Genomic DNA, 16,829 nt, shown 5'->3' on the forward strand with positions numbered 1-16,829 from the left:
ATTTCAGAAGCTGTTAAAACATATTAAATTTTTACATAAAAAGGTATTAATGCCATCCCATGGTTCATTTTCTCCTGCTCTCTCCTGTCCTTTTTGGACTATAAATTGGTTAGGCCTGGCATCATAATATGCCATGTCGATACAAAGATCAGGTACAGTGGTAGTCCATTTTTAGGTACCCCTATAGCCATTCTGTTAAAAATAATAATAAATGCTCATGGCTAACATGAGCAGTCAGTTTCTACTTCTGTCTCCATCTATCTCCCCCTTACACAGCAAAGATAAGGAGGAGAGGCAGAGCCTCATTAGAGTTTGATAATCCATACTCTTGGCATGAAAGAGAGAAATATATGGAATAATTTCTCATTTAAACCTAAATCAGGTTCAGGTAACATACATGAGGGCAAAAGCATGAGTTTTACTGCTCTGTGAAAATGCGTACTGCAAAGCATGACCTGACTTTTGGTACCTTGTTCCACTTACTGACAAGAAACAGTCTCTCAGTGTTAAGACAGTTACTGAAAACATGACACAACTGGTGGTCAAAGGTCAAGTAACACTATTTATGTGCAGTAGAAGTACTTAGTGAGAACAGTTTCTGGAGAAAGTTGCATGTCTCCTTCCAGTTTCTGTCCAAAAAGCAAGAGCAGCCCTTCTGATCTGCTTTTTATGAAACAAAGAGAGGAGTATTCCTTTGATTAAAAAGGAATTAAAAAGTTTTATAGTATTCACCTTTGACAACTATTTATTCTTTTGTCTTATTTTCCTGACTGATTGCAAGCACAGATGTTTTAGTGCTTGTATATTATTGCCAACATTCTGACTTCTTCAGTCAAGAAAGGTGGAAAACACATCTTTGCTGAACTTCAAACAGTAATAAACATAACGATGCACTCAGCCTCCAACTCACATAAATAATGTTCTTCTCCAGTGTGAACAATTTCAAGCTGTTTCAAAAGTTCTTAAGTTTAGGAGTCACACCTACCTCACCATGAACCTATATATCTTAACCATGTGCAAAGGTCCAGCTGTCGAGTAAGAAATAATAGATTGTTGCATGAAGAGACACAGGATATTACCTAACTCATATGAGATATTGCTAAATTTCTATAAAAGCAGAGATTGAAGATTAATGGACTTGAGTGCACCCTCAATGAGCTCGAGTGCACCCTCTGCAAGTCTGCTGATGACACCAAGCTGAGTGGTGCACTGACATGTTAGATGGAAGGGGTGGCATACAGAGAGACCTCCACAGACTCGAAATGTGGGCCTACGTGAACTTAATGAGGTTCAACACAGTAAAGTGCAAGGTTTTGTACTTGGGTCAGAGTAATCCCAGTTACGTACAGACTGGGAGAAGAACTCCTTGAGAGCAGCCCTGTGGAGAAGGACCTGGGGGTTCTGGTGGATGAAAAACTGAACACAAGCCAGCACTGTGCTCTTGCAGCTTGGAAAGCAAATGGTATTTTGGGCTCCATCAGAAGAGGGGTGGCCAGCAGGGTCAGGGAGGTGATTATCCCTCTCTACTCTGCCTTCATGAGGCCCATCTGGAGTACTGCATCCAGGTCTGGGGTCCCAATACAGGGAAGATGTAGAGATGTTGGAGAGGGTCCAGAGCAGGGCCACAAAGATGATCAGAGGGCTGGAAAACAGGCTGAGGGAGCTGGGCTTGTTCAGTCTGGAGAAGGCTGCAAGGAAACCTCACAATAGTCTTCCAGTATTTAAAAGTGGATTATAAAAAGGAGGTGAATCAACTTTTTACTTGAGTAGACAGTAACAGGACAAGGAGGAATGGTTTTAGCTCAAGGAGGGAAGGTTTAGATTGGATGTCAGGGGGAAGTTCTTCACAGAGAGAGTGGTGAGGTGCTGGAACAGGCTGCCCAGAGAGGGTGTGGATGCTCCATCCCTGGAGGTGTTCAAGGCCAGGTTGGATGGGGCCCTAGGCAACTTGGTCTAGTACCAGATCCGGAGGTTGGTGGCCCTGCCTGCGGCAGGGGGTCTGGAACTTGATGATCCTTGGGGTCCCTTCCAACCCTAGTCATTCTATAATTCTATGATTCTATAATTAAGAGATTTAAGAAGTAAGTGAAGAATTTTCTTCCAGACTTGAAAATAATACTTTTTAAAGTCATCCTTTACAAAGATCATCACACTGATAATCTGAAGCTTCTACAACTACCTGGTCCAATAAATAATAAGCATTACATTCTTCAGTCCTAAAAACCAAAGGGCTGCTCCAGATAATAAATAGTTAGTTCAGATAGATCTGTTTAAACTCAAAGTTTCTACATTGTTTTTTATAGAACTGCTCCAATTTGCTAATAGTTTAATGAAGCATGCAATCTGCACCTACTTTGTTGTGTTGTAAACATACTCAGTTAAATCAAGCTCTTGCATATTACTGCTTATCTGCTTGGCTTGTCTTCCTTTTGCAAAGGGAGGAGAGTTTAAAATTCTTTAAAATGCTTTGTAAATTCATCTCTAGTTTGTTATGAAAACATTCCTGCTAGATTTGCCCCACTAGCAGCTGAACAAAACTACGTGCTGGGTGCTCGATGTATTTAAATATTTATATTTATAGCCATGTATTTGTGTTCAAAGAAACAAATACCACTTAGTATAGTAAGAAACCATAAACTCCCCCAGAGTGCTCATGCATCTGAAAAATAGGCATCTATCACCATTTATGTTCAGTAACTAAGAGGCCCAGTGAAATTCAAGCCCAGTATGTGTTCAGAGTATGTTGATTTCCCTCAGCTGCATAAAATAATGCTGATGTTAAGAGTTAAGAAAATAAATTTCTCAGTCCCCTAGTCCAAATGTTTGTTGTCCACAAAACCAACTAGGTGGGGGAATCCCTGGGACACAAAAAGAAAATCATCCATTCTGGACTCTCATTAATGGTTACAAGCACCTCAAGTCCAATATTTAATTTCAGCAATTTGAGCTGGATTTAATACAACTGCTCTTCACAGATACAGGAAATGAAGTGCATGTAACTCATCTGTCAGACAGACTGCTTTTTTTTTTTTTTTTGCAACATGAAGCAGAAGATAATGAACTGACTCAAACAATACACCCGTGCACAACAGATCTTGGATATGATGGTATCAACTACACTGTCACTTTCTGCCAAAATTAATCTGCATAGGGATCTGTTTGCAAAATTCAACATTAATGCTATATTTAAAGCGTATTGTAAGTCTTGCAGATATTATTAGTGTGTTTCTACATGCCACTAAGACTGTTTGCAGAGTGATCCTTGATAAAGAGGAGACTGGAAACTGGATACCCAAGAACAATTCTCGACATAATTTATGTCAACATTTCTTGACCACCAATGCTGAATCCGTCCTGAGGAACAGCACCAGGCAGAGCTGCTTCACAATGAACAAACTATTTCCTGCATCATAGGAACACTGTAGTAGCATGAAGTTATTGCCCATACAAACTATATTAAGCCGGGTAACCAGGATGCAAAGGTGATTTCTCTGCTTTCCTTTCGGTTGTTGAGTCTTCCCCACTCAATTAATTCTCCTGAATTGCCAGGATCTGCCTGAAACAAACCTATATAGTCCATTAAGTGACTTTATATCTGCCTGGCTTTTGTGGTAGACCAGTGCAACATCAACACCAGAAACTTATATTTGACCCCAAAGAAAGTATCTAAACAACCCTAAAAGTTAGATTGAGGGTGTAAGCCAACATGCCTTTTACAATGAGTTCTGCTGTAGGTACTCTAATACTTTTTATAGCCTTTATCATAAAGCAGTTCTATTCCCACTGCCTGAACTCACAAATAACATTGCCATAAATTTCTTAGCACTGAAAACAGGAAAAAAAAAAAAAATTGCTTCAGGCTCCTAAGGAATTATGATAGATATTTAAGGCAAAAATAAAGAAATCTGAAAAAAAATCTTGACAGTTTATTTAAAACTAATACAGAGTACAGTAAATGAAATAAAAATTGCAAAACTTAAGTCATTAAACATCAAGTTTGGTATCTGATACATTAGTGTTGTAGTCCATGGTCTAAGCAATACTCCAAGACATTCCTTGAAAAGTGTAAGCAATGGGAAAGTGGAAAGTGAATGATGAAAGGCTGCTGGAGGGAAGAAGACATTAGCCCTAGTATTTGGGGAGCCTGGGAATGCAAAACTGGCATCTTGTGAAGAGCTGAATTTTTTCAGACTCCAATTACTTTGTTTGTGTTTCAAAATTTTGAAATTAACTGAGATATTAAAGAACATATCTAAGAGTATCACATAACCTTCATATTTCAGATATGTAAAGCTGTTTCCTTAACAAATTACTATACGTTTCCTCCAAATGTTCCTAAATTGTTATTATTCACCAAGGTAACATTTCCAGTGGCGAGTTCTCCCAATATAGAGCTACTAGTCAAGGTGACATAGGAAGTGTTGAAACAGCAGATCTTGTTAGAACACTAATGTTGTTAAGACAGAAGTTAATAATTCTGAAAGTTAACTTTATGACCAATTAATCACATGGGGTGAGTGCTGGAGGCATTCTATTCCAGATGTATATCCTAATTTACCATCCCCACTGCACACCTCAGGAAGACAGTTTTGCAGGTGAAATACAAAGCACTAAAATGCTAAGCTAGAAGAAAATCTCTTTTGAACTTCCACAAAGTCAAGCTAAGAATCGAAATCTTTTGGATTTAAATGGTTTTATGCAATGCAGCGTCACTCTTACCTCCATGGGAAAGGCTTTAAAATTAACCGTGTGCTCAGAACCACGCTGGTTTTCTCTCCCCCAGTGAAATCGAACATCGTGTAGTTCAAACTCATGTCCTCGAGGTAACGGCCCACCTATTAACACTGGGAAAGAACACAAATGTTAATACACCAATAGCCAGTAGATATATTCTCTAAATACAATGAGGACATTGCTGCAAGCTTATTCTCAACTGAGTTAGAAAGGGAAGTTGACAGAGGTGAGATCTTTACTTTAGAACTTCCGTGCAGTACAGAATTTAGGCAGTTATAAACAACAGTGAAAACATTGTCATGCTGCAGTCTTAGTTTTATGAGCCAGAACAGCTGGTTCATAACACAAAATAAAAACACTGTACCTTTATCAGAAGAGTGAATAAGTTTATTGCTGTTATCAAGACAGTAACCACATGCTCTAAACAGATGGCAGAGGTTGTGAATTGAACTGGTCACTACTTTCAACTAGTCCAAATGCTTAATTTTCATCACCTATATTAGCTATGTACCACAGAAGCTGACAGAAAATTTTTGTTGCCAATATTTGCCAAGTTAAAGGTAGTAAGTTAAAGGTAGTAAGTCATACACCACCTGTCAGCCTTTGAGATACAGAATGCCTCCATAGCCAAATATAATCAATATATATAATCATGCATGTGCTTATTTCCTTAAAAACAGCTTCTAAACAGCCATAGTTTTTTCCTAACATTTTTTTTCTTTACAGAATCCAGAATTTCTTAAAAGTATCTATCCATATTTACTGCACGAAGCAACCGCTTCACATAATAGCTTGAGTCTTTTGCATTAATGAGCCTTCTACCCTAAGTACTAAAAGCAAGCAATTTTGCTTGGACCTTTTTGAGTTCCAGCCTACTTCGGAATTAATCAGTGGAAACATTTGGCCCAGGGATTTGTGAACTGGCTTCACACCAATTACTATTCTGCATGCTGTAGGTAACTTTATGCTAAAATCATTTGAGTCCCGGCTTCTCTATAGGGCTGGGTTTTATTTAAGGTCACTCATAGTCTTCCTCATAATCCATTACATTCTGGCTTACATTTCATTGACTTTGAAATTTTTACAATCTTTGATAATTGATAAGGATTATTTAATTGGATAATGTACAGCTTTAGAGAACAGCAGTTCCATAATAAAAAAGTTATTTTGATGTCCGAACTAAGTAGCCTTGCTCCAAGTTTGGACCATAAGATATACTGTAGTAGTAAAACAATTCAGCAACTGAATCATACTGCAACTGCACAAAAGCAAACATATTGATCAAAAAAAAAAAGAAAGAAAGAAAAGAAAGAAACCTGATCAATTACAGTTCTCAGTCACTAGTGCTGAAGAAATATTCAGATTAGTTCTCTTTTAATGATTTGTCATAATTAATCTAATAGCTATAAGGGTTCCTCTGATGAAATGTCCTAAATGTGATTATGAATTCAAACTTGCTTCTTAAACTTTCTTTATCTATATTCTACTCATACCTATATCTGTTGGGAAAAATCTGCAAATCTAGTGAATATTTGGGAAAACAACCAATTGAAGTACTTAGGAAAATCTAGACGAATGAAGTTACATGATAATTAGGTTTACTTCTTCGGAAAGTAGAGCATTTCCTGTTTTAAAATACTGTTCCTAAAAAGTGTAACTAGACTAAATGTCTTCTATATGAAGTAGTTCTGTACAGGAGCTTCTAAGACTTCGTTTTTGAAGCTTAATGTATACACTGATCCCATGATAAAAGCATTTCAGTGGATGAAGCATGTTTATCTTTCTTTGTCTTTCATCAAATTCTGATCCTTGTAAATGCATGAAATGTTTAACCATACTTTCCAGCAATTTTTGATCCTTTCTAGAAAACAAATCATCTGAATTGCAATCTACTGATGGCTTAAGAGAATTCTCTCCGTTATATGGACCCTCCAAAGCAATTTTCAATATCCAATTCCACAACACAGTTGGTCATGCTTATTCCACCTAATGTATAACATATGTATGATGATCAAATTGAAAGCAGCCTGTATAAATGTTTACAATTAAATAATAAAAAGGATTGGAGAATTCCAGATGGAGCGTGTCTTGAACTGAAGGATAAAATAATTCACCAAAAAGAACAAATTGACTTTTAATATGTACTTAATCTGTTTATGTTTTCCACAAAGAAGTTGTTCTTTGACTGACAGCATTACAGTAGATGCGACTCTCTTGCACATCAACTGGACAAAGTTTCAAAAGCACTTAGTGCTCAACAGTTCCCATTAAAACAATCTGGCTAAATGGATTTGTCATCAGAGATCCCCTGTGAGGAAGAGAATCTGCAGGAGTTTCCGCAATCCCTGAAAATCAGCCAGAATACTAGGTCAAACACAGCTTATTAACTCTTTTCTTCCCTTCATAGGGGTAAGTAATGTCTCCCTTCAAACGTGGAAAAATTGTCCCGTTTAAAAATGGAAAATTAGGTAATACGAAACTAAGAAATTGAAAGTAAATCAGGAATTCCTAAATCCTAATCCCATATGTCACTCATAAAGTTTCATTCTATTTCACTTAATTTCTTACATTTCAGCACTCATCAGTCTGATATCAATTCTGCATTCCGATTTAGAAAGTATTTTTCTTTTCCTGAATCTCGAATGCTTTTGAACACACATATAGGTGCGTTAGTCCCATTTTACTAATTATTGCTACGAAGTTACAAGCTGTCTGAAGAAAGGAGGATTTAATGAGTTGCACTTTGGCATGCAAGTGGCAACGTTGTTTGCAGTCAGCCTTGCTCCGGAGGAGGAGAATTCAGCGACCTTCCTGATCTAGTAGAGAGAACCTTACTCTCTGGGAAAAGAGCCCTGCTTCTGATGAAGGCAATAAAACTGACAGAAAGTACAGAATTTCTGTTCTATTGGAAATCCGCAAAAATCTGTGGAAAGAAGTGTTCTGTTTTTTAATAGAATATGAAATTTACCATGGAAGGGATATCATAAAGGAAAACATAATTATTAAAAGAACAAACGCTTCTGTTTAAAAAAATTAGCCTAAAACTGAACTGACTCCCTCACCACCAACACAGCTGCAGCTCACAGGACTACTGGGATCTCAGAAGGAAACAAAAGTTGGACTGTCTTGTGGTTTGACAACCTTCAGCTGTTTAAATGCCCCCAGAAGGCAGCTGCTAGCTAAGACTGGTTATAATAACTTGGACACTCTTCAAAACACATGGCAAGAACTACCACAGAGGTGGAAAACACAAAGAGCTTTCTCTGCCAAGTTCCCTGACAGTTGTCTCCTTTGTAGAGAATAGTTTATCCACATGAAAGGTCTGAACGAGATACTGTCATTTCACTAAACTTGAAATTGCTTATCAGCTTCTAGTTCTTATTTGATGAATTAACCTGAAAAACCCTTTAAGAAATGAGGACTGCTTTGCTACCTGCTCTTCATCAATATTGTAGGTACGTATAACCGGAGTAACTGTGTTAACTGATTAGTTAGTATTCACAGTTTACTCAAATTAATGGGAAAAGTTTAGTTTAACTTACACGGACTTCAGAAAATGGACAGATTTTGCCAGTTTGGCATCACACTGTGCTAGCAATATAATAGCAGACAGCTGTCAGCACACTCAATGACAGCACCACAACAGGGTCCAACTCTTGATCTGAAAGTCCCCGAACATGCTCTGGAGCAGCCTCATTGCCCATCCAGCTTGGCGCTGACACGCTCCCTTCAAGCCGGTCTCGAGACAGCAGCACCCACCCCTCCTCCGAGCCGCAGCCAGCGCTGAAGCAGCCCCTCCTATGGGCGCACAGCAACCCGAGAGGCAGCGAGTGCCCAGGGAACGCTGCCGGAGAAGCCAGGGCATACCTGATTTGGACTTGAGTGCGATCTGAATGGAATGCCCGTCGTTAATCACTTCGCAGTCACGACACACGACGTAGTTGGGAGACAGGCGCACTTCCAGGAGCGAGGGGTCGTATTTCGCTTCTCTCGAGTTCAAGTTGATGGGTGACTGGTATTCCCCGTTGGCATCGGGAAAAATCAGTCCCCACTCGACCCCTGAAGCGAGGAGAAGTCGTTACGTGGCGATCCACCCCCGGAACCCCCGCCTCGCCCCCGCCAAATACGTGGCCGTTATCGGACGCCCCCGGAGCTCCCCGGCTCCCCCGCGATCGTCCTCCCCACTGCGCCGCGATGTAAATCCTCCACCACCACCTCCACCTCCTCCTCTGCCCGTGGGGAAAGTTTCCCCCGCCGCAGCCCGGCACACGCTCCTCACCTTCCTCGTAGCCCCACTCCGGAGCCTCCTCCCTGCGCGGGAAGGGCTCGGCTCCCTCGATCAGGCTCCGGTCAGCCATGGGGGCTGCTCCCCTCGGGCCGGGGCTGGCTGCGCGGCTGACGGGCGAGGCTGCCTCGCGGCGCTGCGTCGTGCTCGGGCCCTGCCTCCGCCCCGCGGGTGGCTGGCGTTGTGCGGCGACGGGCAGGGGCTGGGGCTGGGGGCGGAGGGAGCCGTGCGCGAGGGCCGAGCGCTGCATCACGCCGCCGCGGGGCCGGGCACGGACGACCGCCCCCGGCGGAGGGTGTGAAGGCGGTCGCGGCTCTACAGCCCGGCTGGGCTTCCCCGTACAACGCCGTTCGCCTCGGCTTCCCGCCGTGGTGCCTCGATGTGCCGGCGATTCGCTTTGGCAGCACCCCCGTGTGTGTAGCGTATGGACAGGGAGAGCTTGATCTACAAGTGCGAAGTCTGTTTGCGCCTGCGGAGGAAGCTCCTCAGGCTTCGGACAGGACAGTGGCAAGCAGCTGGAAAGAGGCCCTGTACGAAAGGACCAAGGGGTCCTTGTGGACACCACATCGAATAAGTCAGCTGTGTGCCCTTGGTGCTGGGATGGCTTCCAGTATTCTTTGCTGCATTAGGAGGTTGTTTTCAACAAGTCAAGAGGCACGATTCTGAGTCTCTGTGCTGCTACTTGATACATCCCCTCCAATCCTGTCACTAGTTACACAGGAGAAGAGGTTGACCCCACCTCAGCATAACTTCCTTTCAAGGAGTTACTGAGAGCAATAAGGCATTCCCTGAACCTCTTCCAGGCTAAACAATCCCAATTCCCTCAGTTGCTCTTCATAAGACTTGTGCTCCAGACCCCTCACCAGCTTCGTTGCCCTTCTCTGAACACGCTCCAGGACCTCAATGTCTTTCTTGTACTGAGGTGCCCAAAACTGAACATAGTACTCAAGGTGTGGCCTCACCAGTGCTGAGTACAGGGGGACAATTACTTCCCTGCTCCTGCTAGCAATGCTATTTCTGACACAAGCCAGGATGCCATTGGTCTTCTTGGCCACTGCTGGCTCATGCTCAGCTGAGTGTCAACCAATACCTCCAGGTCTGTTTCCTCTACAGTCTTTCAGCCACTCTGCCCCAAGCCTGTAGCACTGCCTGGGGTTGCTGCAGCCAAAGTTCAGGACCCAGCACGTGGTCTTGTTAAACTTCATCACATTGGCTTCAGCCCAGTGATCCAGCCTGTCCAGATTGCTCTATAGGGTTTTTCTATCCTCAGGCAGATTGATGCTTCCTCCCAACTTGGTGTCATCTGCAAACTTACTGAGGGTACACTCAATGCCCTCGTCCAGGTCATCAGTAAAGATATTGAACAGGACAGGCCCCAATATCAGCCCTTGGGGAACATCATTTGTGACTGGTCACCAGATAGATTAACTCCATTCACCACTACTCTCTGGACCTGGCCCTCTAGCCAGTTCCTTACCCAGCCAAGATTGTACCTGTCCAAGCCACGGACACTGTGGGAGACAGTGTTGAAGGCTTTGCTGAAGTCTAGGTAGACTACATCAACAGTCTTTTTCTTATCCACCAGATGGCTCACTAAATCAAAGAAGGAGATGAGGTTGGTCAAGTAGGACCTGCCTTTCATGAACCCATGCTATCTGGACCTGGTCCCCTGGTTGTCCCACACATGCTGTGTAATCTCACTCAAGATCTCCATAACCTTTCTTGGCATCAAGGTGAGGCTGCTGGGCCTGTACCCAGGTCCTCCTTATGACCTTTCTTGTAGATTAGAGTCATATTAGCAAGTCTCCAATCCTCTGGGACTTCTTTGGTTGACCAGGAACACTGGTAGGTGGTGAATAGTGGCTTGGCAATCACCTGAACCAGCTCCCTCAGCACCCTTGGGTGGATCCCATCCAGCCCCATGGACTTGTACTGTCCAGTGGAGGAGTAGGTTTCTAACTGTTTGCACCTAAATTGTGGGGAGTTTATTCTGCTCCCCAATCCAGATTTCAAAGTCACAGGGTAGAGTACCCTGAGGATAATTAGCCTGACTTTTAAAGACAGACGTAAAATAGGCATTGAGAACCTCAGCCTTTTCATTATCCTCAGTGGTCACATTCCCCACCGCATCCAGTAAAGGATGGAGATTCTCCTTAGCCCTCTACTTACTGTTAATATATTTGTAATAATGTTTTTTGTTCTTTACCCCAGTGGCCAAGTTGAGTTCAAGCTGGTCTCTTGCCTTTTTAATTTTCTCCCTGCATATCCTAACAACTTCTTTGTACCCTCCTCGAGTTGCCCATCCCTTCTTCCACGGGAGGTAGTAATTTTTTTTCTCTCCTGGAACCTCAGGAAATGTTTCCTTTTCATCCACGTCGGTCTTCTCTGCCAACTCATCTTGTGGCACAAAGGAATAGCCTGCTTCTGTGCCTTGAGGACTTCCTTCTTGAGGAGCAACCAGCCTTCCTGGATCTCTTTGCTTTTCAAGACTAAATGACAAAGGACTCCCTGCCAGTGTCCTGAACAGTTCCAAGTCTATCTTCTGGAAGTCCAAGGTAGCAGTTTTGCTACTCTGCCTTCCGACATCACCAAGAATTGAGAACTCTACCATTTTGTGGTCACTCTTTCCAAGACAGCTCCTGGTGTCCACACCTCCCACCAGTCCTTCTCTGTTTGTGAGCAGCAGGTCTAACAGGGCATATCTCTTGGTAGGCTTGTTTACCAGCTGTGTCAGGAAGTTATCTTCCATACACTCTAGAAATTTCCTAGAATGCTTCTTCTGTGCTGTCTGGTTTTCCAGCATACATCAGGGAAGCTGAAAACAGGGGCTAACGACTGCACAACTCCTGCCAGCTGCTCATAGAATGCTTTATCCATCTCTTCATCCTGGTTAGGATTTCTATTACAGACCCCCACCACAATGTCCACCTTGTTGGCCTTCCCCTCGATTCTTACCTTGTACCACAGAGATTCAACCTTGTAATTCCCTGAGTCCTGAGCTCAGCAACTTCAAAACACTCTCTAACACAGAGAGCCGTGCCATCACCCCTCCTTCCTTGTTTATCCCTTCTGAAGAGCTTATAGCCATTCACTGCAGCACTCCAGTCATGAGAGCAATTCCACCATGTTTCAGTAATGGGTTTAGAATTTGGATGGTGCTTTGTGGAGACAGGAGTTGGACTTGCTGATCCTTGTGGGTCCCTTCTAACTCAGAATATTCTATGATTCTACAAAACTAAACAAAGGCATGCTCCAATTCAAGGATATCAGAGTTCTCTTCCTATACCACTGATATGTGTGGATCTAGAGAACATTTGTTCTGTCAAGGGAAAAAAGTCAGACTTTTGCAGTTGGCTCTCCCCTAGTGTGGTGTCCCAAAAACTTACGTAAGTTTTTTTGGGGGGAAGACAACTGGAAACCCAGCAATGACAGTCTGCACTGCCTGCAAGCAACTAAGAGAGGCAACAGAAACCATCAAATAGAGATGCTACAATAGTAATTGGAAGTGTCCTTTCCTTACCATCCAGGTCTTCCTGACAGAATAATATCCTGACCTTTTGCTGTTGGTCTACTCTGTGGACCTGTGTTCCCCAGCTCAGCAGTAGTACCTGTGATTCCTGTTTAGGACTGACAAGAGAGAAAAAGAGGAAGCAGTGAGCTAGAAATTTTTTTAATGAAGCAAGGGAGCATTGGTTCATGAGTTGTGTGCAAGGTGGAAAGAAATCAAAACAAAAATATGTGTTGGGTTTTCTTGTGTGCTTTTTTGTTTTGTTTCATTTTGGGGGGGGAGAAGAACTGGGTTATTTGAACAGCATCAGAACAAAAATACGTTTCTTTCTTCATGATCTTCAGTTACTGTCTTCACTACTGATGACTTAAAAGGAATACATTGTACATGAACAAACTACATCAGTATGCAGCTTCTTGTGGGGAAAAAAAAAAAGGAAAAAGGAAGCAAATTTGCTTTTTTCTCTTATGTTGAATACCTGATATCCTTACAAACAGAACATGCAAGTTTTCTGGCATGAACTTTTTCACACGATAACATGATGAATATACATATTTTTCTCCTATGCTGAATTTGTTTGTTTGGCAAATTTTATCCTCTAAATCCGTTTTAAACGCACACTAGGTATTCTTATTAAAGTCAGTACCTTTGAATTATTGCTGATCCACAAGGAGGAAAAAAACACTGCTCTAAATTATCATTGATTCTGGCCCATCTGACTGGAAATGCCTTTTCCTCTTTAAGCAGTCTCATAATTTGAAGAAAAAACAGGTTTAGGAGGCTGGGTTCATTCCAATGGCCCTTGAAGCACAGTACTTCATTCATGCCCTCTATTAAGTTCTTTCCTGTGGTAGCTTTCCTGTGGGATGTCTGTTCTAGAATTTCACACTTATGAGTGGCAACATAATCAGACCTGTGATTTCCTGTTTTGTAATAAATACTTTTAATGGCTTTTCATAGTTTTCATGGCTTCCATTCATAACTGGTTAGGTGCTAAACTGCTTATATTTGTTGCCCTTCCTTTTAACCTTTTCATTCTTTCCTTATCTTAGACACAGCAGGTAAAAGCTTATTTATTTCTCTATGTCTGTTCAGTTACTCTCTGTGCAAATACTGTATTTTTTCCATAGTTGTCTGGTATAGATGTCTGGCATAGAATGATCTAATCAGTAGATTAGATTCTGCTAAAGATCGCTATGAATTGGTAAAGTGTGTGAGTAACAAGGGATTTCAAGGTTATATCTCTACAATGAAAGGGTTCACAGGACAGATATTTCTCATTTAACTCCAACCACAACTGACCTGAGCAATCTCTGCACAAACCAACTCATTTTCAAGTAAAGGCACTGAATCACGCAGAATCAAATGGAAATAATGACATAATGAAAGCCTTGCTTGAGATCAGTGGGATTTGCTCTCTTTTAATGATGGGCACTCTTGAAATTGTTGGACTCTATTGGTCCATGTTGTTAAGTTTGCACATAAGGTTACAGTTGACTTCACTACAAAGACTTGATTACTAGGTAATATAATACACTTAAATGCAGTATTTATTCTGTAAAATTTCACTGCTTGTGGAATTACTCATTGTAGTAACTTTTGCGCCATTGGTTCAGCATGCTGAAAAATCCATAGGTAGGCACTGTTACGGCCCTTTAAGCCATAGCAAATATCAAATTGATGGGCAAAACATATGAAAGAATCACAAGCTAGACTTCATATGACAACATATGAACAGAAGCAGGAGAAGGGAACATCCTTCCTGTACCCCAGTTCACCCGTTGATCCAATGAAGCGTTCTGACTTCTTGCTTATGCCCAGGGTTAATGATCAGAGCCTTTGATGATAACGGGAAGAAAAAAGCAGAAAAGAAAAAAAACCGCTTAGGCTGAGATCCACTGTTTCAACAGTTCCTCTTTGAACTCAGAAGACAGCAGTTCAGAAGTGACTCAGTTTCCAGCATTCCCTGTCATAAAATAGCATTTCGAATCATCTTCAGTATACTGCTTAATCCTAATGAGATTGTGAATAATTATTCTTGTATTTCCTGTATCAAGATATTATTATTAATAGATAGTTACTGATTTCTTTTTTCTTATCATTAGCACTGTACTAACTTATGAATATCAGAAATAGCCACTATAGCTCCTCTTAGCATCTTACAATGTATATACCAGGAAAAACAGGTCTGGACCAAAATTCTGTATCCAAACACTTTGTGAAATTAGTATCCATAAATCAACATTAATGACTATAAACATTTTTTTTTTTTTGAAGTAAAGTTCAACCATTTTTACTAATAGCTTTCACTACACTGAGAGCTCAGTGCCGAGAATAAGGTTACTAAGATTATAAGAAATTGGTAGGAAAACTAAAAACAGAATTCCATACAAGTTATATTGAACTGTACAGTCTTACCTGCAGGATTCTCTGCAGGCCTGATTTGATGTGATGTGATCATCTGCAGAGTTGATAGTTATTTCTCCGATGCAAGAATAAGTAACTGAGATTATAAGATGACCATATTTCCTTTGTTAGCCAGTTTTCTCTTCATTATCTTGCTGTGAAGAGTATTTGAGGGTAAGCAGGACTTAATAGTATAAGGAGATAATTATTCCATGGGACATTTGAGTGTTCAGTTTGAGACAATTTAGAACACAGTTATGTTTCTCTAAGCCGACTCTCAAATTCTTGTCAAGTTGTCCTGAAAGAAAAGACTGTACCCATACAGAAGCATAGGCAACTAAAGGACCAGGAGCACCTAGCTCTTTCAGATTGTGCTTCCTGTGTTTAACCACAAGGTTGGCCAGCAATTATCACTCACATGATCTTGTTTATATCTTTATTCTTGCTAGGTCACTCTTTCAGATAAGTTTGATGCTTTTCCGTGCTCAGAAGTGGAAACTGAAAGTTTCTACGTTTGCCCATTAGAGTACAGACATACATATAACAAAATTGAAAATTTCTCTCCAGTTTTTGAAGGAGCTTATTCACCACAAGGAAGAATATTTCAGCTTTCCTGGACTGGAATAATATTATTTGCTTATCATTATTTTCTAAGCTGGAGTGTTATGTAACAAAAAGGAAAAAGGATGGCTAAGTAGTATAAAAAGTGCGAGATGACAAGGTAAAGAGAAACCGTTTTCAATAGAGCTCATTTATAGCAAAGAGAAACAATTTAAGGTGAAAGACTCCAAGTGTTTGCAAGTCAGGTTTATATTGGCAAAATCTGTTCTGCAAACATTGCAAAATGTGGCAGCTGGATTCTAGTTTACTTTTAAATCCACACCAAGTACCATTTCAGTGGCTATACACATTTTATGGTCTGCAAGCATAAATTTGTGCTTCTTGAGTTTACCATCTAATGGAATGGCAGGCTAGTCCTGCACACACTTTACACATTTAACTTTACAGTATACATGATTTCTTTGGAATTATAAGATCTGAGATGAGATGAGATGAGATGAGATGAGATGAGATGAGATGAGATGAGATGAGATGAGATGAAAGTCTGTACTCAAGTACACATTACAGCATAGGTACGAAACCTCTAAGTGTAAAACTGCATCTGTTGGAGTGCACAAGAAGTGAAAGCCAATACTGCTAAACTAATGGGCATAATTAGCATATATTTTTTCAGTATTCAAATGTGTAAACCAAGGCTACTATGGCTGCCAATGAGAATTCACACATACATCCAGAAGGCAATAAATCTACAACAGGATATTTTCCAGTTCCTTAAAGAAAACTCAAGAAATAAGAACATACTTCTAAGGACTAAAAAAATAATAGAATAGAAATAGAATATCTCTGAAACGCAGTATAAGAAATAATAATTAAAGGCCCTGAGATGGCAGAACTCCTTTGTAAATAGTTTGTTATTCCTTTAGGAAGGAAGTAGAACTAAAGATATACACAGACAAAATTCAAGGAAGAAGATGAAATGCTCAGAGGGAAAATCTGCAGTAGGAAAATGCTAAATATTTATTTACCTAACTGTAGTCGTTTCAGATCTTTATCATTAGATGAGATTCCTAAAGGATTATGAGTTTCATTTAATACTTATTTGAGTGGCTTTTTGTCAGTGAAACTGGTAGGTGTTGAATCCACTACCTGAAAATTACATGATTAAAAAGGAAGCACGGAACATGAATCAGGGAAATGCATAATACTGTTCTACTCTTCAAAATAAAAGAAGAAAATGAGCTAAATAATGAGCCTGAACAGTTTTTCACTGTAGGAGCAGAGGCAGATGTTGACTTAGAAGTGTTGGCTCTTCATCTGGGAAGTGCATGAGCATAT

General features: G+C 40.9%; 1 protein-coding gene across 1 annotated transcript in view; it reads right to left on the minus strand.

The window, feature by feature from the left end:
- The window catches only part of CA8 (carbonic anhydrase 8 (inactive)), a 53,415-nt gene extending 44,159 nt beyond the window's left edge, over positions 1 to 9,256 (minus strand). The window contains exons 1-3 of the mRNA XM_085221162.1: positions 9,014 to 9,256; positions 8,602 to 8,793; positions 4,720 to 4,844 (exon numbers count right to left, since the gene is read on the minus strand). Coding sequence (XP_085077288.1) covers positions 4,720 to 4,844; positions 8,602 to 8,793; positions 9,014 to 9,092 — 396 coding nt within the window. The 5' untranslated portion in view covers positions 9,093 to 9,256. The remainder of the gene's footprint in view (positions 1 to 4,719; positions 4,845 to 8,601; positions 8,794 to 9,013) is intronic.
- Positions 9,257 to 16,829: the final 7,573 nt, after the last annotated feature.

The sequence above is a fragment of the Meleagris gallopavo genome, chromosome 3 (assembly GCF_905368555.1).
Source record: "Meleagris gallopavo chromosome 3, MGAL_WU_HG_1.1, whole genome shotgun sequence".
Classification (NCBI taxonomy): Eukaryota; Metazoa; Chordata; class Aves; order Galliformes; family Phasianidae; genus Meleagris; species Meleagris gallopavo.